The sequence below is a fragment of the Trichomycterus rosablanca genome, chromosome 6 (genome assembly GCF_030014385.1).
Source record: "Trichomycterus rosablanca isolate fTriRos1 chromosome 6, fTriRos1.hap1, whole genome shotgun sequence".
Classification (NCBI taxonomy): domain Eukaryota; kingdom Metazoa; phylum Chordata; class Actinopteri; order Siluriformes; family Trichomycteridae; genus Trichomycterus; species Trichomycterus rosablanca.
The window spans coordinates 33,019,184-33,045,927 of NC_085993.1; the positions used below are offsets into that span (position 1 = coordinate 33,019,184).

The window sequence follows — 26,744 nt, forward strand, 5'->3', positions numbered from 1 at the left end:
TAGAAGTAATGAAAGCTGATTAATGTGACTTCCTATATTAATAAGGGGACAGTTTAACAAATCAGGGTTCGATTAAAAGCCTTGCCTTTGTGATTCAAAATAAAAGATAGAAAAGAGTGAGAAAGCGGGGAAAAAAACAACGAAAAAAAGAGAGATGAAAGGCATTCACCTGGGCTCCTTCTCTGGCTTCATAGAAGTCACCAACCCTTACTTTTGCACTGAAGCTAAAATTATCGCGTGTGATGTCAGTTATTCCGTATCTGGATAGATACTACAGAAGAGAGAATAATAATGATGTTTGGTGAGACAGAGAGCCATCGGGTAGTGTAGCACACTGAAAGCTGGGCACTGCACAGCAAAGCTAACTACAGGGGGGGGGGGGGGGACTGGAGTGGCAGCAAAAGCTACATTATGGGGGAGGGGTCAGCTACGGGTCAGGGCTTTGGGTTTCCTGGGTTTAGGGTTGAAGCGTGTGCGAGGAGGAGGAAGTCAGGGGTTACCTTCACCACGTCGGGGTACTGACGCAGCCTCTTGCCACAGGGAGCATAATACGCCACGTCTCCTTGGAGACGACCTCCGACTGTTTTGATCCTGGTTTCTCTGCGCCAGCTAGAGGGACAGAGGATGTATCATTAGATGTAAAATAGATTTGGAAGAAAAAGACTAAAAGTTGCATGTGTATGTGTTATTCACACTGCAAATCAAATTAGTCTGATCCACAATTATTGGCACACTTGGTAAATGTGCCTAAAATAAAATAACTTGTTTAATTCCAACAGTTTTATTAAATACATTTTTTAGACAAAATAAACTGAAGCATGTTTTTATTAATATTGTAACTGGTAGCTCTCAAGTGGTCATCAGTAAGCTCCTGTTTCACTGGGGTAAAAATGTGAGGTGACACAGAGGCCAAATGCCTGTAGCCATTTATCAATACAGGAAAACGAGATAATACGCAAAAGGTTTCCCCGAAAAAATTGGGCACAATGCAGCAACACAACCCAGACAGCATGTCAATCAACCCCCGTCCCCCCCCCAACCCACATCCAATCATCTCTGAATGTAGACCCCAGTCCGGCCAATAACAGGTGGTTAGAACCCAGGATCCCAGCAGTATGTAGTGGGCTAGTGGAACTTGACCCACTTGAGCACCCCTATTTTTTTTGTTCTGGTCCCCCCGCCTCCCCCGTTATCTCTTAACCAAACCTATTCTGCAATTTTTGATTGTGAATCAACTGCAGCGTGCACATCCCCTGATCTGATCATGGCAAGCCAGATCACCTTAAGTCCCCTCCATGTGCCGATCACCTGCCAGTGTTGGGTTCCCACACAGAGCCGTGTCGCATGTGGAGGGCTACGCTTAGCTCCATGTGACTCCCCTTCACTTGCACTGGTGCCTGGAGCTTGCATATCGCAGCGACACTGGGCAGAGACCCCGTCTGACCTCCCCTCTCATAAACATGGTAAATTGTGTTTGTTTGCCTGCCTGGCCAGATTATTGGCTCTGCTGAGATTCAACCTCGCAAGCGTGCTAATGTGTTAGTCTGCTGCGCCAGCCGAGCACCCAAGTGCCCCTAATTTAAAATATATGAATATATTCTTTTTAATAATGCATTATATTTACTCACAAGTTTGTTTTAATAATTATATATATAAGTAGAGATTGAGAGAATGAACTATACAGAGTATTTATCTTTAATGATTCTCCAAGGATACTGGAGTTAACTGTAAGGTGGCCCGGTTCAGAATGAAAAATGTCAAGTTCCATGTGATTTACACAGTCAATCAGTTACATAAGAGATAAAATGTCAGATCTGGGCCACCTCTACCTGCAGTGTGAATGTGACCCAAGGGATCTTTTATTCACTAGTTCACATACCCCATTTCCAAAGGAGTCTTTAGATCATCCTCACTCATCATTCGCTTCCTCTTCCCAGAGCCTAAAAAAACAGAGAGAGAAAGAGATAGAGAAAAAGACAGACAGAGAAAGAGAGAGAGAGAGAGAGAGAGAGTGAGAGCAAATTACACTGGAGCATTCACCCCGTCACAAAAAGCAGCAAAGTGAACAGCTTGGTGCTAACTGTCTAGAAGATCAGACTTGCAGTCAATATGGTGTTCACACTATTAGCTTTTCCATTCTCAAATCCTCTCCTCTGACTGTAACACACACACACACTCCACTACACACATTTACATACACACAGTGTGGGAGTGAGCAGCAACAAGTGCCTTTGCCGTTTCAGCAAGGACCGTTGAAAATCGGCCAAGCTCAAACCCACTGGCTTGACATGTTGGTTGGATTTGAAAGTATTTTGTTTAACGAATCTCGCTGGCAAGAAAGCCGAAGTCAGCCGAAGTCAGCCAAACAGCCGTAATGAGTGCGAGCCCGCGCCAACAGGTTCAACCAAACACGGCTCTGAGGTTAGCACAAACTATACACACAGTGCTCATTAGCTTGTGCGTTTACACTATCAGCCGGCTCTCGTGCGAATGGGAAATATCAGGATTTAGGGAAATGTGTTTATTTTTTAGATGCCCTATTTGCTCATTATTTTCTGCTATTTTAGAAATCATAGCCTGTGAAACCACATAAGAATTTGCACTTATGTACGGATGAATGATAGAGCAAAACAAACATCAACAAAAAACAACCAAAAGGAAGTAATACAATACTGGAAATATTTAAGTCAGCGGTAAGTGAGGGGAAAATCAGGTTTTGAAAAGTTATTCAATAAACTGGTTTACATGCACTCCCAGTAATCTGATAATGGGAAAACAAAGTGTATGTTTCAGTAAAAAGATCACCTTCAGTAGAATGTCTATTTTCCAAGTCAAATTCTAAAATTAATCCTGTAGAAAGCAAGTAATTAAGCATTCGTTTTCACTCTTGTACCCTGGTCAGGGTCACAGTGGGTCCAGAACCACTGAGTGCAAGGCAGAAAGACACTCTGGATGAAGCATTAATTACTGGTCAAACACAGGGGCAATATTAAGTAGCCATTTCACCTTTTTTATGCCTTTGGAAGGTAAGAGGGGTGCCCAAGGACACGAGGACAACACGATCATATCGTCTGGTTCACATTGTTTCTGAAGCAGCCTCTAAGCCTTTGGGGACGTTAAGCTCTCATGAGAGCAGTCTGTAGGAACTACAGTGGCATGTACAGAGTCCCGACCTCAATCACATTAAACCTTTGGGATGAATTGGAACATCAATTGAAAACCAGGTTATGGTCACCCAAGATGACAGAAGCACTGAATGGTTTACATCAACAGTGTCTTTAGGTGCTCAGTGTCCTTCTAGCATCTTCTAATTAATGGCTGATCTGTTTTTGGTGGTTCTTGGATTAAGTCTGAGAACTAAGAGAAATTTTGTAGTCAGTGTTATTTTAATGGGCACAGAGATGTCACCATCCACAGTCAATCAAAAAATACTTGTTTCCTTTTCTTGCAGCCAATCTAAAGATGCTCAGTTTTCCTGTGCACTCTTTACACCAGCCAGTGGCAGATTCTTAAAGAGAGTATCTGCTTGTACTGTAGACCAGGCTGCTTGGCTAATCGGCTGGCGCCTCAGCAATGAGCCAATACCATGTTCAGCTTCTGCTAAGCAACCAGCCAGAGTGATGGCACCACTAAGACTCAAAGTCAAGAAATAAGACTCCACTTAGTCACATAAAGTTGGAGATCTGCCCTGACACGCATGTCCTTTAGCGCAGTTACCTGGGGACGTGCCGACTGAATAAGACGAGGATGGTGAGCTGTGATAGGTCAAGGCACCAGAGCTGCTGAAGATGGTGGGCATGGCCATGCTGGAGGGTTTAATGACTTGAAGGTTTAGCGGCGAGCAGTCAGGCAGGCCGTAATTGGTGGAGGAAGCGAGCAGGGGCAGGTCCCTGCTGAGCTTCAAAGGCGTCCTCTCTCCATCTGTCTCCGTCTCTGTCGTGTCCCTGTTTTTCCTATTACCGCTTGCAGAGCCGTTCAGCTCGCTGTCCGAGTTACTGTCTGATTCTAGAGAGGTAAAGGAAAAATAAAGCGTTTCGGATTATGAAATGGCAGCTCTAGTTGTTTTTACATTTACAGGCTGGCATACAAAAAGCATTCTGCTCACTGACAGTCTGATACTGTATTCTGACAGATCCCACCTCTTCCCTGAGATTAGTTCCACCTTCTATTAGTCCGCACTAGGATTTGACAATAGTCGAACAGAGGAGACAATAACAGACAGCTGAAAAGTCGGATCACTGAACGAGGACGATGAATATCCAGCAAAGAAGATCTGACAGAATGTGGGTGGATAAACAAGCGAGGCATGTTGGGTGCTTTTTTTTTGTGCTACTTTGCTATGACTGCAATTTGGAGGTAAACAACTAGTTGAAAGTGTCCTAAATAAACGTATATAGGTTTTCTCCATCTCACTTAAGTACAGATTCATGGTAAGATCACATACAGCTGAGGCCAAATGTTTACATACACTTAAAAGAGACCATGTGTGCCACTGTAATTTGACTGAAAAACTTGACTGAGTGACTCAGTTAATATAAATATGGCTACCTTGACCCTACCCGAAAATTTTAACACCCACTAAATGCTACAAAATAAACTTTATATCACCACACTGTTCTAAAATCCCCATTTTAAATTCTGAATTAAAGCTTGCTGTACTGTTGACAGTGTTGTGTATGTTCTATAAGCCTCTAATTTATGCCAGCCCCCTTTTTTTGTAGTTTTTTAATTACAGCTTTGAACTTTGACTGTGTATATAACTATATGTTAAATTATGTAACCAAATAAGTCTTATGTAACATTATTGGTACTGAGAAGTTTAATAAAATAAATTCTGTGTACTATCTAAACACATAAAACATTCAAATAATTTAAAATTTGCATTTATGTAAAAAAAAGTTTAGAACTGTAAAAATGGCCACTTTGTGTTTTTTTCACATATTAACAGAACAAAGTCTCTGTATTTTGTCTTCCATACCTGACAGACTGTCGTCTTCATCCTCCTCATCCTCATCTTCATCATCCATATCATCCTCCTCATCGTCGTCATCATCCTCGGCCGACTCGTCGGAGTCCTTCTTGCCTGGGGTCTTCTGCTCTGCCCCGCCCTGATTGTACAGCTCAACGAGAGACTGGACCAGGTGCTTCTGAGAAACGTCCTTCCAGGCCTCCAGGGCTCTGGGCGTCTTGTTTTTGCGAGAGGGACGTGGCCTCGCCGGGAGGGCAGAGGCGGACCCCGGGGTGGCCGTCGAGGCGGTCGGGGGGGTCGTCGCAGCCGTGTCCTTTCTGCCACCTGTGCTCAGGTTGACGGGCAGGTCGGAGCGAGTTTTGGTGGTGAGTGCGAGCGGTGCATCCTGGGTGGAGCTCTGGATCACACCGTTGGCGTGGCTCAGGCCCAGGAGAGTCTGCGAGAGGAGGAGGTTAGGTGATGCAGGGACGCCCTGTGCAGTGGGTGGCTTGGTGCGACCCGACGTGATTTTGGAAGGGAGAAGTGTGGAGGAGGAAGAAGACAGAGGCAAAGGTGAGGAGGAAGAAGAGGATATTATTCCAGAGCTTTGTGAGGTTTTGTAGAGGTCCTGCTGCTTTTTCAGCTGGAGTGGAAACTCCTGGTCTTGTGTGTGTAAGGACTGAGGAGAAAGAAAAAAAAACAATGTCAGACTTAAATAACGTGAGTGACAAAGATGAGATAAAATACATTAAAGAAGTGAGGATGATAAAAATATAGAGACTAGGATGGTAGGATTGAAGTGGTAATTGCTCTGGTTGTCATGTGGCATAAGTGCTGATGGCGAGAATGTGTGTGAGTGTGTTGAAACACAATCCTGCTTGCAACGTGACTCACTTTGGCTCCTCATCAACTCTGGGAAACAAAAGAGTCCAAAGTAGATATTCACCATCATAGCGCCTCTGATTACCAGTAGCATAAGCCCAGGAACACACTGTATACTGAGTGTGGTTCGTTCAATGGCTCCACAATTCTTTTGCTTGGGCTGAGTTTCTTATCTTCTTTCAGTAAATACATGTTTGACGTCTAAATGGTAATTTTGAATAAATGAAACCAAAAGCAGAGCCTAATATCAAACTGTTCAGCACAATAGCAGCCTAATAAAACCACTTTAGCCGATTATGAGGAGGGGAAAAGGGGTATTAGGCTTTTCAGCTGTCATTTTCTGCTCACAAAAGAAGGGGTTGGAAAACCCATTTTTGGCACTTATTTACCAGAATCTAGGCTTAAAACTGAATCAAATGCTTGTTTAGTCTGTTGTAAATTTAACTGAGCTATATACAATAACAAACTGCAATAAACTATAATTAACTGATTAATAATTCATTTGTAACTAATCTATAGGTGCAAATTAAATCATAATATTTTTTATTAAAAATACCATGAAACAATCTGAGCACAGATTGAAACACAAATGTTGCCAGCCTGAGAAAACATCTAAAACACAGAGCCAGACTGGCTTGTTCACATTTATCCTGCTAAGCATGGTACAGACACTCCCTCAAGAGCTCTCTCCTCACAAATAAAAACATGACGGACTAACTTGAATTAAATTATTAATAAATGGGAAATAAGCGCAATCTGCTACTGTAGCCCATTATGTACTTTAGTAATGATTCAAGACATCCGAGTATGCTGTTTACATGAGCATCTGACAAGTGCTAAATTCTGATCAAGATTGAATTAACAGTGTGCATATAAAAGCACTCATTAACACCTCCACCTACCAAGCCAGGTGACAAAGAAGAAAACCCAATTATACCGATAAGTACTTATTTAGAAAAGCCCCTACTTTAGCCTGTCTCTTTAAATACCCCCATTTTTCACACTGTCTTACACGCTATATCACTCTCTTACTTTCTTTCTCTTTCTCCCTTGCTGTCTCTGACCTTTTCAACCAGGCTGGTCAATAAAAAGAGACAGATACTGAATACCAACTGTGCTTTGTAACCTGTAATATAAATCAATACAAAGATCTACATAGAATGTGTTCAGGCTGATAGATTATATATGGATGGACGGATGGATGGATGGATAAATGGATGGCTGGATAAATGGATAAATTAATGGGTGGATAAATGGATAGATGGATGGATGGATAAATGAATGGATGGATAAATGGATGGATGGATAAATGGATGGATGGATAAATGGATAAATGGATGGATGGATGGATGGATAAATGAATGGATGGATGGATAAATGGATAAATGGATGGATGGATAAATGGATGGATGGATGGATGGATAAATGGATAAATGGATGGATGGATAAATGGATAAATGGATGGATGGATAAATGAATGGATGGATAAATGGATAAATGGATGGATGGATAAATGGATAAATGGATGAATGGATAAATGAATGGATGGATAAATGGATGGCTGGATAAATGGATAAATGGATGGATGGATGGATAAATGGATAAATGGATGGATAAATGGATAAATGGATGGATGGATGGATAAATGGATAAATGGATGGATAAATGGATGGATAAATGGATGGATAAATGGATAAATGAATGGATGGATAAATGGATGGATGGATGGATAAATGAATGGATGGATAAATGGATGGCTGGATAAATGGATGAATGGATGGCTGGATAAATGGATAAATGAATGGATGGATAAATGGATAAATGGATGGATGGATAAATGGATAAATGGATGGATGGATAAATGGATAAATGGATGGATGGATAAATGGATAAATGGATGGATGGATAAATGGATAAATGGATAAATGAATGGATGGGTAAATGGATGGCTGGATGAATGGATAAATGAATGGATGGATAAATGGATGGCTGGATAAATGGATGAATGGATAAATGGATAAATGAATGGATGGATAAATGGATGGCTGGATGAATGGATAAATGGATAAATGAATGGATGGATAAATGGATGGCTGGATGAATGGATAAATGAATGGATGGATAAATGGATAGATGGATAAATGGATAAATGGATAAATGAATGGATGGATAAATTGAATGGATGGATAAATGGATGGATGGATAAATGGATAAATGGATAAATGGATGGATGGATAAATGGATAAATGGATAAATGAATGGATGGATAAATGGATAAATGGATAAATGAATGGATGGATAAATGAATGGATGGATAAATGGATAAATGGATAAATGAATGGATGGATAAATGGATGGCTGGATGAATGGATAAATGAATGGATGGATAAATGGATAAATGAATGGATGGATAAATGGATGGCTGGATGAATGGATAAATGAATGGATGGATAAATGGATAAATGGATGGATGGATAAATGGATAAATGGATAAATGCATGGATGGATAAATGGATAAATGGATAAATGAATGGATGGATAAATGGATAAATGAATGGATGGATAAATGGATGGCTGGATGAATGGATAAATGAATGGATGGATAAATGGATAAATGAATGGATGGATAAATGGATGGCTGGATGAATGGATAAATGAATGGATGGATAAATGGATAAATGGATGGATGGATAAATGGATAAATGCATGGATGGATAAATGGATAAATGGATAAATGAATGGATGGATCAATGGATAAATGGATAAATGGATAAATGAATGGATGGATAAATGGATGGCTGGATGAATGGATAAATGAATGGATGGATAAATGGATAGATGGATAAATGGATAGATGGATAAATGGATAGATGGATAAATGAATGGATGGATAAATGGATAAATGGATGGATGGATAAATGGATAAATGGATGGATGGATAAATGGATAAATGGATAAATGAATGGATGGATAAATGGATAAATGGATGGATGGATAAATGGATAAATGAATGGATGGATAAATGGATAAATGAATGGATGGATAAATGGATGGATGGATAAATGGATGGATGGATAAATGGATAAATGGATGGATGGATAAATGGATAAATGGATAAATGGATAAATGGATGGATGGATAAATGGATAGATGGATGGATGGATAAATGGATGGATGGATAAATGGATAAATGGATAAATGAATGGATGGATAAATGGATAAATGGATGGATGGATAAATGGATAAATGGATAAATGAATGGATGGATAAATGGATAAATGGATAAATGAATGGATGAATGGATGGATAAATGGATGGATGGATAAATGGATGGATGGATAAATGGATAAATGGATGGATGGATAAATGGATAAATGGATAAATGAATGGATGAATGGATGGATAAATGGATGGATGGATAAATGGATGGATGGATAAATGGATAAATGGATGGATGGATAAATGGATAAATGGATAAATGGATGGATGGATAAATGGATAAATGGATGGATGGATAAATGGATGAATGGATAAATGGATGGATGGATAAATGGATAAATGGATGAATGGATAAATGAATGGATGGATAAATGGATAAATGGATGGATGGATTAATGGATAGATGGATAAATGGATGGATGGATGAAAGGATGGATGGATAAATGGATGGATGGATGAAAGGATGGATGGATACATGGATGGATGGATGAAAGGATGGATGGATACATGGATGGATGGATGAAAGGATGGATGGATAAATGGATGGATAGATGAAAGGATGGATGGATACATGGATGGATGGATGAAAGGATGGATGGATACATGGATGGATGGATGAAAGGATGGATGGATACATGGATGGATGGATGAAAGGATGGATGGATAAATGGATGGATGGATGAAAGGATGGCTGGATACATGGATGGATAGATGAAAGGATGGATGGATAAATGGATGGATGGATGAAAGGATGGATGGATACATGGATGGATGGATGAAAGGATGGATGGATACATGGATGGATGGATGAAAGGATGGATGGATAAATGGATGGATGGATGAAAGGATGGATGGATACATGGATGGATGGATGAAAGGATGGATGGATACATGGATGGATAGATGGATATGTAGGTAGCTAGGTATATAAGTAAATAAGATATAGATCATTAATTCAATATCTGATAATGTCATGGCTTAAAGTCCAGGAGAGCATAACTTTCTGTAATCAGACTCAATTAATAGGTGTAAAAATGCAACTAATTCAAAGGAATAACATGTAAAAAATGAAGGCGCATTTCTAAATAAACTTGTTTTTCAAATTATAAGCAGGGTCTGGAGTCTTTTACAAAAAGATCCTATTACAAATGTGCAGTTTACAAAATGCATCTTCTCTTTAATCAGCAAGTAAAGGAAGCATCTGATGTGTAGGAAACATAAAAGATGGCATGATAAAAATCTCAAATTGGATTGAATCACTTTCCAGTCAGTGAAGTACATTTAAAGAAGCTATGCTGAAAGAATTACAGTCCCTGTTCATCAGTCACAGAGCTAAAAGCAGAGGAGGCCACGACTGGCACAGCTTAGTTATGAATAGCTTAGGTAGACAATCACAGTAGATCTTATTTACTTACATCTGTCTTTAAAAAGTAGTGACTGTTTCAATTGAATGAACTGAAAGAGGCTGAGCTGCTGTTGAATTGATTTGTCAGACAGAACCTTGAAACTATTTACTATACGTAAACACCAACCACTTCATTACGTACCTCGTACATACTTTTATTGGCTATTTTAAGAGCCACACTGTTTATATAGTTGCACTGTGTGGACATACAATTACTGACTGCAGCTTATCTGTTGGGCTGTACTCTTTAAGTATTGATGGAAGGGAACCTGGATAGGACCCTGGAGTGTGTGTTGAAAATGTTGGTAGTATGACCTGTAGTGAATGAGTGTATCAGGTACAGCAGTGTTGTTGGGATTTTTAATTAATTTAACAATAGTTGGTGTAAGGCACCCATTCTGCAATTAGGAGGCGTGGCCTTATTTCTACTTGTTTTGACCAATTAAAGGACGTTTAATATTTCCTTTCTGATCACATTTTCATAAAAGCATATATACTGTGATAGAAAGTCATATAAAAACAAAGTTAGATAAAATTCAGGCCACATGGCCCACCCATTTTAAGGCATCGCACCCACCTGTTTCAGTCTGAAGTCAGCAATTTGAGACAGTGAGCTCTCCAATCGCTTTCTGCCTCTCAGCGTGTCCAGTTGCGGCACCTGCTGCTTGCGAGACGAGCCCAGAGCCCGCGCCCTGGGGGAGGGACTCAAAGGGGGAGGTTTGGGTGAGGAGGAAAGAGGAATGGGTTTGGGTGGGGAAGGGACTGATAACGGCTTGGGGGAGGAGCAAAGTGAAAGTGAGAGTGGCTGATGAGAGGAAACGGCCAACGGTAAGGGAGGGGAGGAGCTGAGTTGCTGAGGGGAGGATCCAAAGTGATCTGGGGAGGAGTCATGCTGCGGCTGGGCAATCAGTGTTAGCGGTTTGGCACTTATGGCCAGGCCGGTAGACTGAATGACGCTGGTGGGTTGTGCCACAGCGTCTCTGGCTATGGAGACTGGCAGGATAAGAGGTGAGAAGTGAGACAGGGCGTCTAAGTGGGCACTGCCCTCCCGGAGGTCCCAGGACTGGACAGGTTTGGCAAGTCCCTTTTTATTGGGCCTGAGGTTAGGTGAAGCAATCTGGGAAGAAAGCAGAGTGAAGACATGGCTTCTGTTAGAGAAGAGTCAACTATCTACAAATAATTTTACATTTATGATTTATTACTGGAATACCAGCAATACAAAGCCACTTTCTGCGGCTGTGCCACATAATGATTACAGACGTCTTCCACTAACATAAGATTAAAGATACAGAGCACATGCATGCTCAAAAATTGTACGTATCCCCCAAAAATACTTTAATACGTCTTCAAATAGTCTATCATAGTGTAAAGACTTAAACTCTAGATTTTTACTCCACAAAGTATTCCTCTAAACAGGTAATGTATCAGTTTTCTCATTCTTTTATCGCTGCTGCCACACCCACACCGATCGAGAAAAGCCCTGTCTTTTCACCTGACAGGGACAGGGTCTAACAGAGCACAGTATCGCGTGCGAAGCCCAACGCACCACCATCTATGGTCAGCTACCCCCATGCAGGCATCTTAAAAGGTCAGCAGAGGCTGCACTTACACCAGCAACAGTCAGCCCATGTCCCTCCCCTTACAGACACACAACCAATCATGTGTCACGTGGCACCAAACCTGAGATTCAAACTTGAAAATTTGGGATCCCAGCATAGGTGGGTGAGTGATAGGAACCAACCCAGTATTTACCTTGAATGGTACTAGGTCTGAAGCCGGGAATTTTTTATCAGTACACATGGGGCTTAAGTAGAAGGATGACAAAAGACACCAATACAATAATCACCTTTGCTGTTTTCTTCTTCTGCCGTTCCTTTTCAGAATCAGACTCTTCACTGTCTTTACTCTGATCATCGTCATCGTCGTCATCGTCATCCTCACCGAGGTCGTCCAAGTCACTGCTGCTGACTCCTTCAATATCACTGTCCAGAGACGAGCCTGATTCACTGTCACTCACTGCCGAGCCGTCACCCAGTTTCTTACGAGCTTTCTGCAGTAACCAACAAACACATCAACAATCAGTCATCTGTACCATACGCTACATGATTCGGTTACAAAGCAAGCAGGATGTGACTGATTTGTTTTTTCATTTCATTAAAGCAGCATCATATATAGAAGTTTTCATTTACGTCCCAGCTCTTTATGAATATCTAATGAGACTGGATTCTGAACTGAGCCAGCAAAGCAAAGCCTTAGACTGATACATTAACGTGAAATTCAATTCAAAACACTGCGACAGCTGCTTTACAACATCATCACATGCTGCATTCCTGTAATGTGCAAAACAAGAGCTGCTTGCTGTGATCTTAGATGTTTTAAATAGAATTTTCCTGTAGGCACTGACAGCCGCACATATATTTTTTTGGGCCTGTTACAGCACTAAAATCCATGAGATGTTGTAATGAAGACGTATGCAGTTAAATACAATTAAAGCGAATAAGCACACCTAGCAGAGCATATATTCATGTTTTTGGTTATTCAGGTAATTTACTGTCTTTCAGTATACACTCCGGGGCTCCATTTGCAATGCAGGTAAAAGCGACCCACATCTGATCTTTTTGCTTATGCAACCCAGATTTGTCATTATAATGAACATTATCAGAAGCTCTGTGCTGTGTGCTTGTACAGCTACTGAATGTGAAAATCGTCATTTTATCACGTAGAGTTGATGCTTACTTATTGCTGATGTTTAGCTGGATTTCTTTGGATAAATCTCTGCAAAGAAAAAAAAGCCTGGAATGCCTGGTTGCCTGTTTGGAATTCTTTTATTACAACATTAACTTATGAAAGTAAAATAAATGATATACACAAATTATAGGTACATGCATACACTAAAGTACGCATTAGAGAATTTTAGCCAAAGAAATCGGAATAAATCCAGGGTCCTGTGCACGGGTTGTTTAAAAATCTAATTTATTCATATTAGTGTTGGATACAGAGCGCATTTGCATTTAATGCACCCTGACAATACAATCCAACCAAAATAATCAGAATTTACTAGAAAAGCTGGTCTCCTGGGGCAAGACTTATCTCTGTTAAGATAGTCTCAAAGATGGGTGGAAATGAAGCGTCATTGGGCCGGATGGGGACACATTTCTTGAAGTTCTTGACCCGATTAAGGTGAAACTTAAACTAATAACAGCTGTTACAAGCAAGCTGTTTTGGTTGTTTGTTTGAATGTGTAACTTCATGTCAACACACCAATTAGACATGAACATGGCATCAGTCTATAGTCTTTGTCAATTAATGTTTTGTTCTGTTGGTGTGTAGATGCATGTTTTCAGTTTTATATTTGTGAAGAGCTTAATTACTGTTCCTGCTTTGGGTTGGTTGAATATTTCTATTTAGTGGTTGGGGGATGGATAGCTTTTGGCACTTTTGTATGTACGAGCGAGCTGTGCTTTATATTGCACACCACTGTGCTAAATAGTATGCCTAATTAATGAACTGTGAAAAGCATAGTTCCACACTTAGTAGCACACAGGATGCAGTTTGGCATGCAGGCAGAAAATAACTTGTAAACAATGTCCTTTTGAGTGAAAAACACAGACGAAATTAGTAATGTGTGAAGTTATGTTTCACAAGTGAGGTAAAACAATGCAATAAAAAGAATATTTTATGGCTTTAAATGCACACAGCACTGTGGAATTAGATAAAACTTTAGTGCTGGATTGGATGTAAAAGTAAATAACAAAACCGAGGCACCCATACGAAGTAATGCAAAAATGTTAAACCCCAAAAACCTGATCAACTTCATTGTTATACATATGCTCATTTTACATGTAATGACTGGAACACATACTAAACAGGGGCATGTGTAGCACTGTGTTACCTCACCTCTATTTTAAAATCATTCTGTAATCTGTTTAGGAACACCTACTCCTGCTTGATACACTTCAGCTACTTAATTTTCCAGGTTTCTTTGTTGTTGTATATTGTGCTTCATAATGTTCTGCATGTTTTCAATTCGAGTCAGGTCTGAACTTGGATAGATGGCTGCATATGTTGCTCCAAAATTAATGAGCAGTGGTAGCTCAGCTTTTAAGGTGCTGGACTAGTAATCAGAAGGTTGCTGGTTCAAGCCCCACCACCACCAAGTTGCCACTGTTGGGCCCCTGAGCAAGGACCTTAACCCTTAATTGCATACAATTGTGAATTGTAAGTCGCTTTGGATAAAAGTGTCTGCTAAATGGCACAAATGTAAATGTAATAGCACCTTTACAGATGTGCTAATTATGCAAATTTTTTAAAACTTTGTGACTAACAATTGGGACAGTCCTTCTCCTTCTTACACTATTTGAAGGGTGGACAGGTCAAATGAGTCCATCTTAGATTGGATGTTCAACTTGCATGTACTTGATGTTGAGTCATGTGTTTGTAGATGTAGCAATAAACTGCTTTTACTGACAAACAATAAGTCCCAGGCTCCATGTGATTACATTCATTACAGAAGCATGTTGGTTTGGTATGCAGTGCCATCTGAGGGATCATAAAACATGTTTCAGCCTTGCTTGTTACACACAATTATTTATTCCAAATCTTTAAATGTTTTGTAGACTTTTTTTGTATAAATCTTGATCATTCATCCTTGCTTGTTAATATCTGAGCCTTTAGTTAACGAGCTTTAATGAACCCATCATGGCCAAATCTTTATCATGTTAAAGCTACAGCCCCTGCCTGTAAGGTTCCCTTCAATGCTATACACCTGCTGTTGCATGTGACAGTGATAGCCTAGGGGGTAGTAGGTGGGCTACCAAACGGAAAATTGTGGGTTCAAATCCCGGCTCTGCCACTGTTGGACCATTGAGCAAGGCCCCTAACCCTCTCGGCTCTGACCCCAGCTTCCAAACAAGCTGTGATATGAGGAAAAAAACATTTCATTGCACTGTACATGTGAATATGTACAGTGTATCACAAAAGTGAGTACACCCCTCACATTTCTGCAGATATTTAAGTATATCTTTTCATGGGACAACACTGACAAAATGACACTTTGACACAATGAAAAGTAGTCTGTGTGCAGCTTATATAACAGTGTAAATTTATTCTTCCCTCAAAATAACTCAATATACAGCCATTAATGTCTAAACCACCGGCAACAAAAGTGAGTACACCCCTAAGAGACTACACCCCTAAATGTCCAAATTGAGCACTGCTTGTCATTTTCCCTCCAAAATGTCATGTGATTTGTTAGTGTTACTAGGTCTCAGGTGTGCATAGGAAGCAGGTGTGTTCAATTTAGTAGTACAGCTCTCACACTCTCTCATACTGGTCACTGAAAGTTCCAACATGGCACCTCATGGCAAAGAACTCTCTGAGGATCTTAAAAGACGAATTGTTGCGCTACATGAAGATGGCCAAGGCTACAAGAAGATGGCCAACACCCTGAAACTGAGCTGCAGCACAGTGGCCAAGATCATCCAGCGTTTTAAAAGAGCAGGGTCAACTCAGAACAGACCTCGCGTTGGTCGTCCAAAGAAGCTGAGTGCACGTGCTCAGCGTCACATCCAACTGCTGTCTTTGAAAGATAGGCGCAGGAGTGCTGTCAGCATTGCTGCAGAGATTGAAAAGGTGGGGGGTCAGCCTGTCAGTGCTCAGACCATACGCCGCACACTACATCAAATTGGTCTGCATGGCTGTCACCCCAGAAGGAAGCCTCTTCTGAAGTCTCTACACAAGAAAGCCCGCAAACAGTTTGCTGAAGACATGTCAACAAAGGACATGGATTACTGGAACCATGTCCTATGGTCTGATGAGACCAAGATTCATTTGTTTGGTTCAGATGGTCTCAAGCATGTGTGGCGGCAATCAGGTGAGGAGTACAAAGATAAGTGTGTCATGCCTACAGTCAAGCATGGTGGTGGGAATGCCATGGTCTGGGGCTGCATGAGTGCAGCAGGTGTTGGGGAGTTACATTTCATTGAGGGACACATGAACTCCAATATGTACTGTGAAATACTGAAGCAGAGCATGATCCCCTCCCTCCGGAAACTGGGTCGCAGGGCAGTGTTCCAGCATGATAATGACCCCAAACACACCTCTAAGACGACCACTGCTTTATTGAAGAGGCTGAGGGTAAAGGTGATGGACTGGCCAAGCATGTCTCCAGACCTAAACCCAATAGAACATCTTTGGGGCATCCTCAAGCGGAAGGTGGAGGAGCGCAAAGTCTCGAATATCCGCCAGCTCCGTGATGTCGTCATGGAGGAGTGGAAAAGCATTCCAGTGGCAACCTGTGAAGCTCTGGTAAACTCCATGCCCAGGAGAGTTAAGGCAGTTCTGGGAAATAATGGTGGCCACACAAAATATTGACACTTCAGGAACTTTCACTAAGGGGTGTACTCACTTTTGTTGCCGGTGGTTTAGACATTAATGGCTGTATATTGAGTTATTTTGAGGGAAGAATAAATTTACACTGTTATATAAGCTGCACACAGACTACTTTTCATTGTGTCAAAGTGTCATTTTGTCAGTGTTGTCCCATGAAAAGATATACTTAAATATCTGCAGAAATGTGAGGGGTGTACTCACTTTTGTGATACACTGTATATATGACAAATACAGAATTCCATCAGCATGGTCAATTCTGTAGCCTACTAAGTTGTAGACGTCTTGTGTTATGATTTTACCTTCTCTTTTGGTTTCTGCGAGGGTTTCTCCTGCAGCTCTCCTGTGCTGTTGTTGTGATGAGAGGCTTTGCGGGCACGGGGCTTGACGCTGGGTGTGCGAAGAGTGGGCGAGGGTGACCCATACACACTGCCTTTAGCCATCAGAGGAGAGACCACATTCCCATTCAATGCTCCATTAACACCAGCTAAATACAAAATGAACACAAGATACACGTGTCAAAGAAAGATTAGTAACGTCATTAGAAGTTTGACTGATTTCATTAATGATCATTTGACTGATATAGTGGTTTGTCTGTCACTCACACACTCATAAATGTAGCCAAAATTTGAGATTTGTAGTAATTTAACTAAATATAGCTGGGAACTATTACAGTAGTTATGTGGTTATGTTTTAAAAACTTGGAGCAATGTTGGTCCACTATTTACATTTGTAACATTTAGCAGGTGCTTTTACCCAAATCTAAGTAATTGCGGGTTGAGGACCTTGCTCAAGGGCCAAAATGTAGCAACCTGGTAGATGTGGGGCTTGAACCAGCGACTCCTCCAATTACTAGCCCAGTACCTCAACCACTGTCCATTACTCTTTACATAATCCTTTATATCCTGTCCGATTAGTTGGGGAGCATTTGATGTACAGCAGTGTTCATGCCTCATAATGGATGTTTGATGAGAATACAATCAGGACACTGAACTCTTATTAAATGATGAACTTCTATTCCAGCTGTCAGGTGCTGATTCATTTACAGCACTCCTGGGCATTGTATGGCCCCCGGGTCACATCCGGCCCTTTGACTGTACCCAACCGGCCCACATGAGGTCAGTGGTCATTAGAAATCAGATGTAAATAGGTGTGCATCATAGATGCAATACAAAGGCAGTGTTTTTATTTTGAAGCTATATATATATATACACATATACTGCTATATTTTTTCAATGTCTTACAGCATGTATGGAAGTCATGTTAACTAAGAATCAGGTAGACACTATTATGGCTACAGCATTACATGAATAATAAAAAGCTAGAATGACACTGATAACTTTACATATGATGATAATTGCTACATATTTCACAGAATGGTTAAAACCTTAAGAGAAACTGACTAATTGCTGACCATTATTTCAATTAGTCACCATAACAATGAGCTACTTTGCAATTTCAGCCCTATTACTGACATTATTTTCATGTCAACTTGAGGTCACATTACCATACCAGTCTAATAAAAGGTCTGCACATTTTCTAAGCACCAAGGGTCTGTCTGTGTTGCTCACCTTTTGAGCCCTGCCTGCTTTTGCTCAGGGTTTTAGAAGTGTAAGGTGAGGCCTCGTGGTTCAGAAGAGGAGGGGCAAACAGCGGAGGCAGACTGAGAAATGGGGGGAAGAAGGCTGCAGCATTACGTCCATGAGCTTCAGCTGCTCTCCACCAATCTGTGGGACGGAATTCCATATTAGTCTGGGTTTGATTCATTATATTTTGAGCAACTTATTTAACAGTAGCTATAAACACTAATAAGCACAAGTTAATATTGGGAATATTAGCGTTACATAACCACTAATAACATAACTCTTTATTTTGGACACAGGTAGAAACCAGTGGGATTTTAGTGTTTTTGTCTTTGTTTATGTTATTAAATTCTCTTTGATTTGTTTGCAAGTTTTTAGGGATCTAGTCACTCTAACAATTAAAACATTGAAGACTAAACAGTCATATTACTACTTACAATTACCTCCCAAAGACATTTATTATTTATTTACATAAAAACCTGTAGAGCTAGATTTTGCTTTAAATAAAGTCTTCATCATTTGATTGATGCATCAAAAGAATAAAGAAAATAAATAATGAAGTATTTTAGAGTAGCAGAATATGTCACAATTATTCAACCACTACATAATACTGACTCCACACCACATGCCACTCTTTTTCTACTTTATTTATGCATTTTCTCCCATTTTCTCCCCAATTTAGCGTAGTCAATTTGTCTTCCGCTGCTGGGGGATCCCTGATCGCAGTCGAGGTGGGTATATTGCTGCTCACACCTCCTCTGACCCGCGTGCAGCCCTTAGCGAAACCCTTTTTCACTTATGCACTCTGCACAGGCACCTCTCTATCTGCCAATCAGGGTCCCTACACAGCGTTTGAAGACCCCACCCACATAGTCCGGTCATCCTGCCCTAGCAAAACCGTGTCTGCTGCAGGCACTGCCTGCTAGATGGCACCCAGCAGACCGGTGGCAACGCCGAGTTTCAAACTGAGGAGTTCAGAATCTTGGTGTGCTAGCAGAATATCCCGCTGGCCACCTGGGCGCCTCCACATGCCACTCTTGACCAAGAAGCACAAGGCAGATTGATTGAAATATGCCAGAATTAATTTGTATAGACCTGTAGAGTTCTGGAACACAGATCTTTGGAGTGACAAATCAAAACTGGAACTGTTTAGCCATATGGGCCAGAATTTGTTTATGAGCAGAAGGATACTGTCCCCACGGTCAAGCTTGGATGTGGGTCAGTGATGACGTGGGGATGTTTTTCTGCTGCAGGAACTGGCGATGTTGACTGAACTCAAATTAGCAGGGCATTTTGTGGAGGGATGTTATGCCTTCTATGGTGAACCTTGGTGATAACTGGACTCTCCAGCAAAACAATGATCCCAAGCACATTTCCAGGTCAACTAAAGCTTGGTTAAGGAATTGAAATATCCTGGAGTGACCTTCTTGGTCTCCAGATTTAAATCCCATAGAAAATAATGTGGTGGCATTTACAGAAAGTAGTTGCAGCATAAAAACCATCAAACCACATGGACATTTGTCAGAAAAACTACATGTTTTTAATTTAAACTCAAAATGATGTCTGTGTGCATATTTATGTAAAAATTAAGTTAGCATTTCTACAATTTAACTAATAATCTAAATCAACAGTGCCACAACATTATAATCAAGTTAAATGTCTGCAGAATTAGTAGCTAATAAAATGCTAAATAATCCATGTTTAATTAAAAACAAACCTTTAGAAGCAAACACAAAAGTCTCTGCATTGGCTCACCTGAGAAAGCCCCTAGTTGTGGGTGTGCTGCCAGAGCTGCAGTGACCCCTAGTGCCCCCAAACCCCCGAACTCAGGGCGTGCTGTGCCAGGAGACAGTAAGCCAAAGGCGGGGTGCGCCATCATGGGGAAGGCACTGGGCACTGAGGTTACAGAGGTTATGCTGAACGGCTGCTCGCTTCCCGCCACCCCAAACAGAGGGCCTGTGTAACACACACACACACACACACACACAATACAGCTTACATTTAGAAATTCCACACATGGTTAAGAGTCCTGTATCATTTAAACCTAAGACCTTTACCACTGTTGTGTTAGCTATGTCAGCAAATTACCAGGATGCACAGTGTGATGTAACACAAAAACCTTCCTGTAGTTACATTTTGCTTTAAATAAAGTCTTTATCAGTTGAATGATGTGTCAAAGTAATAAAGACATTGAATGATGAGGTATTTTAGAGTAGCAGGATATGTCACAATTATTCAACCACTACATTATACTGACTCCACAGCACATGCCACTCTTGACCAAGAAGCACAGAAATACCAGGGCATTTTCTGAAGGGATGTTATGCCTTCTGTGGTGAACCTTGGTAATAACTGGACTCTCCAGCAATTCAATGACCCAAAGCACATCTCCAAGTCAACCAAAGCTTGGTTAAGGAATCAGTCTAGTAACACAAATTCCACACACAGTTTCTTTATTATGATTTTAAAGTCATGTTTTACACTTCGGTTACATTCATGACAGGACAGGTAGTTACTGGTTACACAAGATTCATCAGTTTACAAGTACAATGCCAAACACAGTCATGGATTCAATTCAATTCACCTCACTTGCATGTCTTTGGACTGTGGGAGGAAACCGGACCTCCCGGAGGAAACCCACAAAGACACGTGGAGAACACTCAAACTCCACACCGAAGGGACCCGGACCACTCCACCTGGAAATCAAACCCAGGACCTTCTTGCTGTGAGGCGACAGTGCTACCCACCGAGCCACCGTGCCACCCCACATGCAGTTTATTTTGTAGAATTAACAAATTGTGGAGTTTCAGGTTTCTTTAACGTCTGGCATTTCTTAACAGGTGATTAGCTCATAAGCTTAATAGTAACATTCATAAAATGTAGTGTGTCCACTCCATTATTGGCTAACAGCAACAGTTCCATGTGTTATTTGTTGTGTTATGTTATGTGTTGTTGCTTTACAGTGCTAATGTGTTAGCATCTTGGTAATGTAGCAGCTTCTGTTCACACATGAGCACATTAACTACCTGCACTACCTGTACTAGGTCTCGACTTAATAAAATAATCCTGAAGGAAAACAAATGCAAGCTTCATATAAGCTAGTCAGTTTCTCAGCTACTCAAATTGTATTGGACTGACTGTTAACCATCAAAATAGGAGTTGTCTGGATTTATCAACAGGCTGTTGGCTGCAACCTTCTAACGAATGCTTACATCTACAACCAAGTCCTAAAAGAATCCACCCCTGGCTGGTGTAAAAGACGACCTGAGAGTGTCTGCAACCCTCATCAGCTCAGCCAGTGTGGGTAAGAAGTGGTACAAGTGGAATTGAGAATCAGAAATGAGTAAACTGCAAAAAAAGCAGACTTGGATTTTAAATGAGGCATGTCAAACTAAATGTTCACACACGCACGCCTATGAGGCTGTTTCATGCATCATCAAAAACACAAGTCCACAGCAATGGAAGATCCACCGGAACACATTGCAAGAAAAAGACCCCGACTCAGAGTCCGCTCATGGGGAATTTGGCATGCAGATTCCGGACTCAACACGTAATCCCATGCCAGGGAAGGAGGGGTAAAAAAACCCTTTACACACACACACACACACACAAGCTGTTCTGTAGCGCCTTATTCACTTTTGGATGAAGCGCTGATGCCATTAGTTCCAGAAAAAGAAGGAAAGGCATTTCTTAATCTCTCTTTTTCTGCTCTGGTGGCCTTTTATGGTGAGTTTTAAATGCAACAGTCACGATAAGTACGGAGCATTTAGTGTAATCTAAAGCTTTCTGACTGACAGCTATGTAGAGAAAAATCAGCGGAGGAGCTTCAGTATGCTACTCAATCTCTGCTGCCGTCAATTTTATCAACATGCCAAAAGAATATTGACAAACCTCCAAAATATTAAGCTCAGGTGTTTCAACCACACCCGTTGCTAACAGATGAATAAAATCAATTACATATAACAAATGGTATGCTGTAAGCTTTGTGGCTAAACTTTGGGGAAAGAACCTTACTTACTGCAGCACTAATGAGCCCCTGTGTACAAATGATGACCTCAACCCTGCTGAATACCTTTGGGATTATTTGGAATGCTGATTGCAGGCCAGGTGTTCTTATCTAGCAGGGAGGGCTCACACAGTGTGCCTGTGAGAATTTGTAACCATTTGGTCAGAGAAACCTTTGTGAGGTCAGGTTCTTTGCAGTTCCAAAAAGTGGTAATGAGGTTAAGGTCAGGGCAGGCCACTGGAATTTCTCCAAACCAAATCAATTCTATTTGGACCTTGCTTTGTGCACAATCATGCTTGAACCTTCCCAAAACTGTTGTCAAACAGTAAAAAGCAAATATTTATTTATTAAATTGATTATATATATATATATACAGTGTATCACAAAAGTGAGTACACCCCTCACATTTCTGCAAATATTTTATTATATCTTTTCACGGGACAACACTATAGAAATAAAACTTGGATATAACTTAGAGTAGTCAGTGTACAACTTGTATAGCAGTGTAGATTTACTGTCTTCTGAAAATAACTCAACACACAGCCATTAATGTCTAAATGGCTGGCAACATAAGTGAGTACACCCCACAGTGAGCATGTCCAAATTGTGCCCAAAGTGTCAATATTTTGTGTGACCACCATTATTATCCAGCACTGCCTTAACCCTCCTGGGCATGGAATTAACCAGAGCTGCACAGGTTGCTACTGGAATCCTCTTCCACTCTTCCATGATGACATCACGGAGCTGGTGGATGTTAGACACCTTGAACTCCTCCACCTTCCACTTGAGGATGCGCCACAGGTGCTCAATTGGGTTTAGTCCATCATCAGTTTTCGAAGGGAGGGGATCATGCTCTGTTTCAGAATGTCACAGTACATGTTGGAATTCATGTTTCCCTCAATGAACTGCAGCTCCCCAGTGCCAGCAACACTCATGCAGCCCAAGACCATGATGCTACCACCACCATGCTTGACTGTAGGCAAGATACAGTTGTCTTGGTACTTCTCACCAGGGCGCCGCCACACATGCTGGACACCATCTCAGCCAAACAAGTTTATCTTGGTCTCATCAGACCACAGGGCATTCCAGTAATCCATGTTCTTGGACTGCTTGTCTTCAGCAAACTGTTTGCGGGCTTTCTTGTGTGTCAGCTTCCTTCTGGGATGACGACCATGCAGACCGAGTTGATGCAGTGTGCGGCGTATGGTCTGAGCACTGACAGGCTGACCTCCCACGTCTTCAACCTCTGCAGCAATGCTGGCAGCACTCATGAGTCTATTTTTTAAAGCCAACCTCTGGATATGACGCCGAACACGTGGACTCAACTTCTTTGGTCGACCCTGGCGAAGCCTGTTCCGAGTGGAACCTGTCCTGGAAAACCGCTGTATGACCTTGGCCACCATGCTGTAGCTCAGTTTCAGGGTGTTAGCAATCTTCTTATAGCCTAGGCCATCTTTGTGGAGAGCAACAATTCTATTTCTCACATCCTCAGAGAGTTCTTTGCCATGAGGTGCCATGTTGAATATCCAGTGGCCAGTATGAGAGAATTGTACCCAAAACACCAAATTTAACAGCCCTGCTCCCCATTTACACCTGGGACCTTGACACATGACACCAGGGAGGGACAACGACACATTTGGGCACAATTTGGACATGCTCACTGTGGGGTGTACTCAGTTATGTTGCCAGCTATTTAGACATTAATGGCTGTGTGTTGAGTTATTTTCAGAAGACAGTAAATCTACACTGCTATACAAGTTGTACACTGACTACTCTAAGTTATATCCAAGTTTCATGTCTATAGTGTTGTCCCATGAAAAGATATAATGAAATATTTGCAGAAATGTGAGGGGTGTACTCACTTTTGTGATACACTGTATATATATATATATATATATATATATATATATATATATATATATATATATATATATATATATATATATATATATATATGCATATAATTCAATAATTCAGTAATTACAAGTGGTGTCCAAATACTTTTTGTACATATGGGTGAGCTTCTTCAGGCTAGTTTGTTGTGTAGCAGTAAGTGTTGCATATACACAATTATTGAAGGTTATTGCAGTCATTTAAAAATATGGGTCATTTAAAAATATGCCCAACTGAATGATCCTACTGGATGAAATTAGTTTATCACGGTCAGGGTTTACATTTTAAATTTTCAGCATTTAGCAGACGCCTTTATCCAAAGCGACTTACATTACAGTTACAGTACACAGTCTGAGCAATTCAGGGTTAAGGGCCTTGCTCTAGGGCCCAACAGCAGCAACCTGGACGCGGTGGGGAACCAGCGACCCTCTGATTACTGGTCGAGTACCTTAACCACTAGGCTACAGCTTGCAGTGAGTCTGGTTTCATCTGGCCCAATCTTGAGGCTTTGGTTGCCCCACTGAGGCAGAGCCAATAATGTCTGTATTTAGACACTCTACCAAAGCCATGAACCCTTGATCCCAGCGTTAGTGGACCTGCGTAGTTTACTGCTCCACTCCAGCACTCCAGCACAGCAGCACACAGCGCCACTCCAGCACAGCAGAGGGACTAAACTGTAATAAAACTCATGTTTGGACAGTATTGAAACAATAATGGTAGGAACAAGTTTTTATGGGTCATTTTATTCTACAAATTCGGATATTTGTGGTACATGTGGTCATGTGACCACACTCCAAACTCAACATAGCATCCAAGTGATTAAAACACAGACAGCGGATGAGAAAAGAGATCCTGGCTCTTAATATCATTTGGGGAGAGCAAAGTTCAGACTAGAGAAATGGTTGAGAGATGACTCTTTACTATGGATACAGTGCGGACAACTATGGAGTGCGGACAACAAAACCCCAGAGACGCTTATTCAGACAGGACTAAAATGAACAGACAAGTAATAGATTGCTCTGAAATATATTAGGGCAAAGCGGGAGAAAAACCCCACCAAGCACTTGTAAATAGTGGAATTACTTTGGACCCCCTTATATGCTGGTCCAGTCTGAATGGGGCTTAAGAGACAAGCTGCAGGCCAGATGGAATTTGTCCACTCGCCAATTTTGGCACCCTGACTGGATTCTGGACATGCCTGCTTCAAGATAAATGTTTTACTGTTATGAAAATACACGAGAAGACATTGTGATGGTCAAGACATCTTTACGACAGCATTGTGTTGTGCTGGATAAAAGCCTGAAGTCAGATACAAGATGCAAATTCAATCTGCATTAGCCAGTGCACGCGAGGGGAAACGGCACGGGCACGGCGTTCCAGCAGCGAGGCCGAGTGCCAGCCAGGTCAGACCCGGGCGGAGGAAAAAGTGATGACGGAGAGATACGGCAGGCGTTTTGCTTAAACGGAGTGCCGCAACTGGGAGGAGAGGGTGAACGGCAGATGTGCATGGATGGAAGAGATGTGCCTGCTCTGCAGATTGCTGCTGTTGTTTTGCCCGAGGAGAAAAGTGGAGTGATCCCTGAGGATGGCAGACTCTCATAAACACTACTAAATCTCCACACCAACTCATATCAACCCACAGTCAGGGAGGGAAAAAAAATCAACCCCGTCAATCACGTATACGCAAGCGGCTGCTTACACACAAGCACTCCTACACCTGCTCATTAAACTGCATCATGCATACATTTACACACACGTGCTAACAATGTATCTGCTAATACACACCCAAAACACACTTCTGCATGAATATATTCCTGCTGATTATACTGATGCACCATATTTCTGAGATTGTCTGTGGGAATTAGTGTGCAGTCAGTCAAAAAAAAAAAAAAAGCATTTGAGAATTTAGGCACTGTTATTAAAAAAGACCCGTCTCGCACAAGCAGTGTGAGAATTCATCCCAAAAGTGTTAAAAGGGATCTTGCGTTATGCACAAGAGCACAGTCCTGTGGGAGGAGGAAAGAGTATTTCCCAAACAGTTTGTCCCAAAGTTGAAAGTTGATCAGCCATAACATTAAAACCACCTCCTTGTTCCTATACTCACTGTCCATTTTATCAGCTCCACTTACCATATAGAAGCACTTTGTAGTTCTACAATTACTGACTGTAGTCCATCTGTTTCTCTGCATGCTTTTTTAACCTGCTTTTACTCTGTTCTTCAATGGTCAGGACCCCTACAGGACCACTACAGAGTAGGTATTATTTAGGTGGTGGATCATTCTAAGCACTGCAGTGACACTGACATGGTGGTGGTGTGTTAGTGTGTGTTGTGCTGGTATGAGTGGATCAGACACAGCAGCGCTGCTGGAGTTTTTAAATACCTTGTCCACTCACTGTCCACTCTATTAGACACTCCTACCT

General features: G+C 41.3%; 1 protein-coding gene across 13 annotated transcripts in view; it reads right to left on the minus strand.

The window, feature by feature from the left end:
• The window catches only part of baz2ba (bromodomain adjacent to zinc finger domain, 2Ba), a 182,842-nt gene that overhangs the window by 36,302 nt on the left and 119,796 nt on the right, over window positions 1-26,744 (minus strand). For 8 of the 13 annotated variants that reach the window (XM_062997690.1, XM_062997689.1, XM_062997696.1 and 5 more), the window contains exons 4-13: window positions 20,180-20,380; window positions 18,413-18,568; window positions 17,144-17,328; window positions 12,301-12,504; window positions 11,032-11,571; window positions 4,979-5,627; window positions 3,718-4,005; window positions 1,880-1,940; window positions 501-609; window positions 170-271 (exon numbers count right to left, since the gene is read on the minus strand). In XM_062997690.1, the coding sequence (XP_062853760.1) occupies window positions 170-271; window positions 501-609; window positions 1,880-1,940; window positions 3,718-4,005; window positions 4,979-5,627; window positions 11,032-11,571; window positions 12,301-12,504; window positions 17,144-17,328; window positions 18,413-18,568; window positions 20,180-20,380 (2,495 nt within the window). The remainder of the gene's footprint in view (window positions 1-169; window positions 272-500; window positions 610-1,879; window positions 1,941-3,717; window positions 4,006-4,978; window positions 5,628-11,031; window positions 11,572-12,300; window positions 12,505-17,143; window positions 17,329-18,412; window positions 18,569-20,179; window positions 20,381-26,744) is intronic. The other 5 variants (XM_062997698.1, XM_062997695.1, XM_062997697.1 and 2 more) reach the window with 1 other exon arrangement.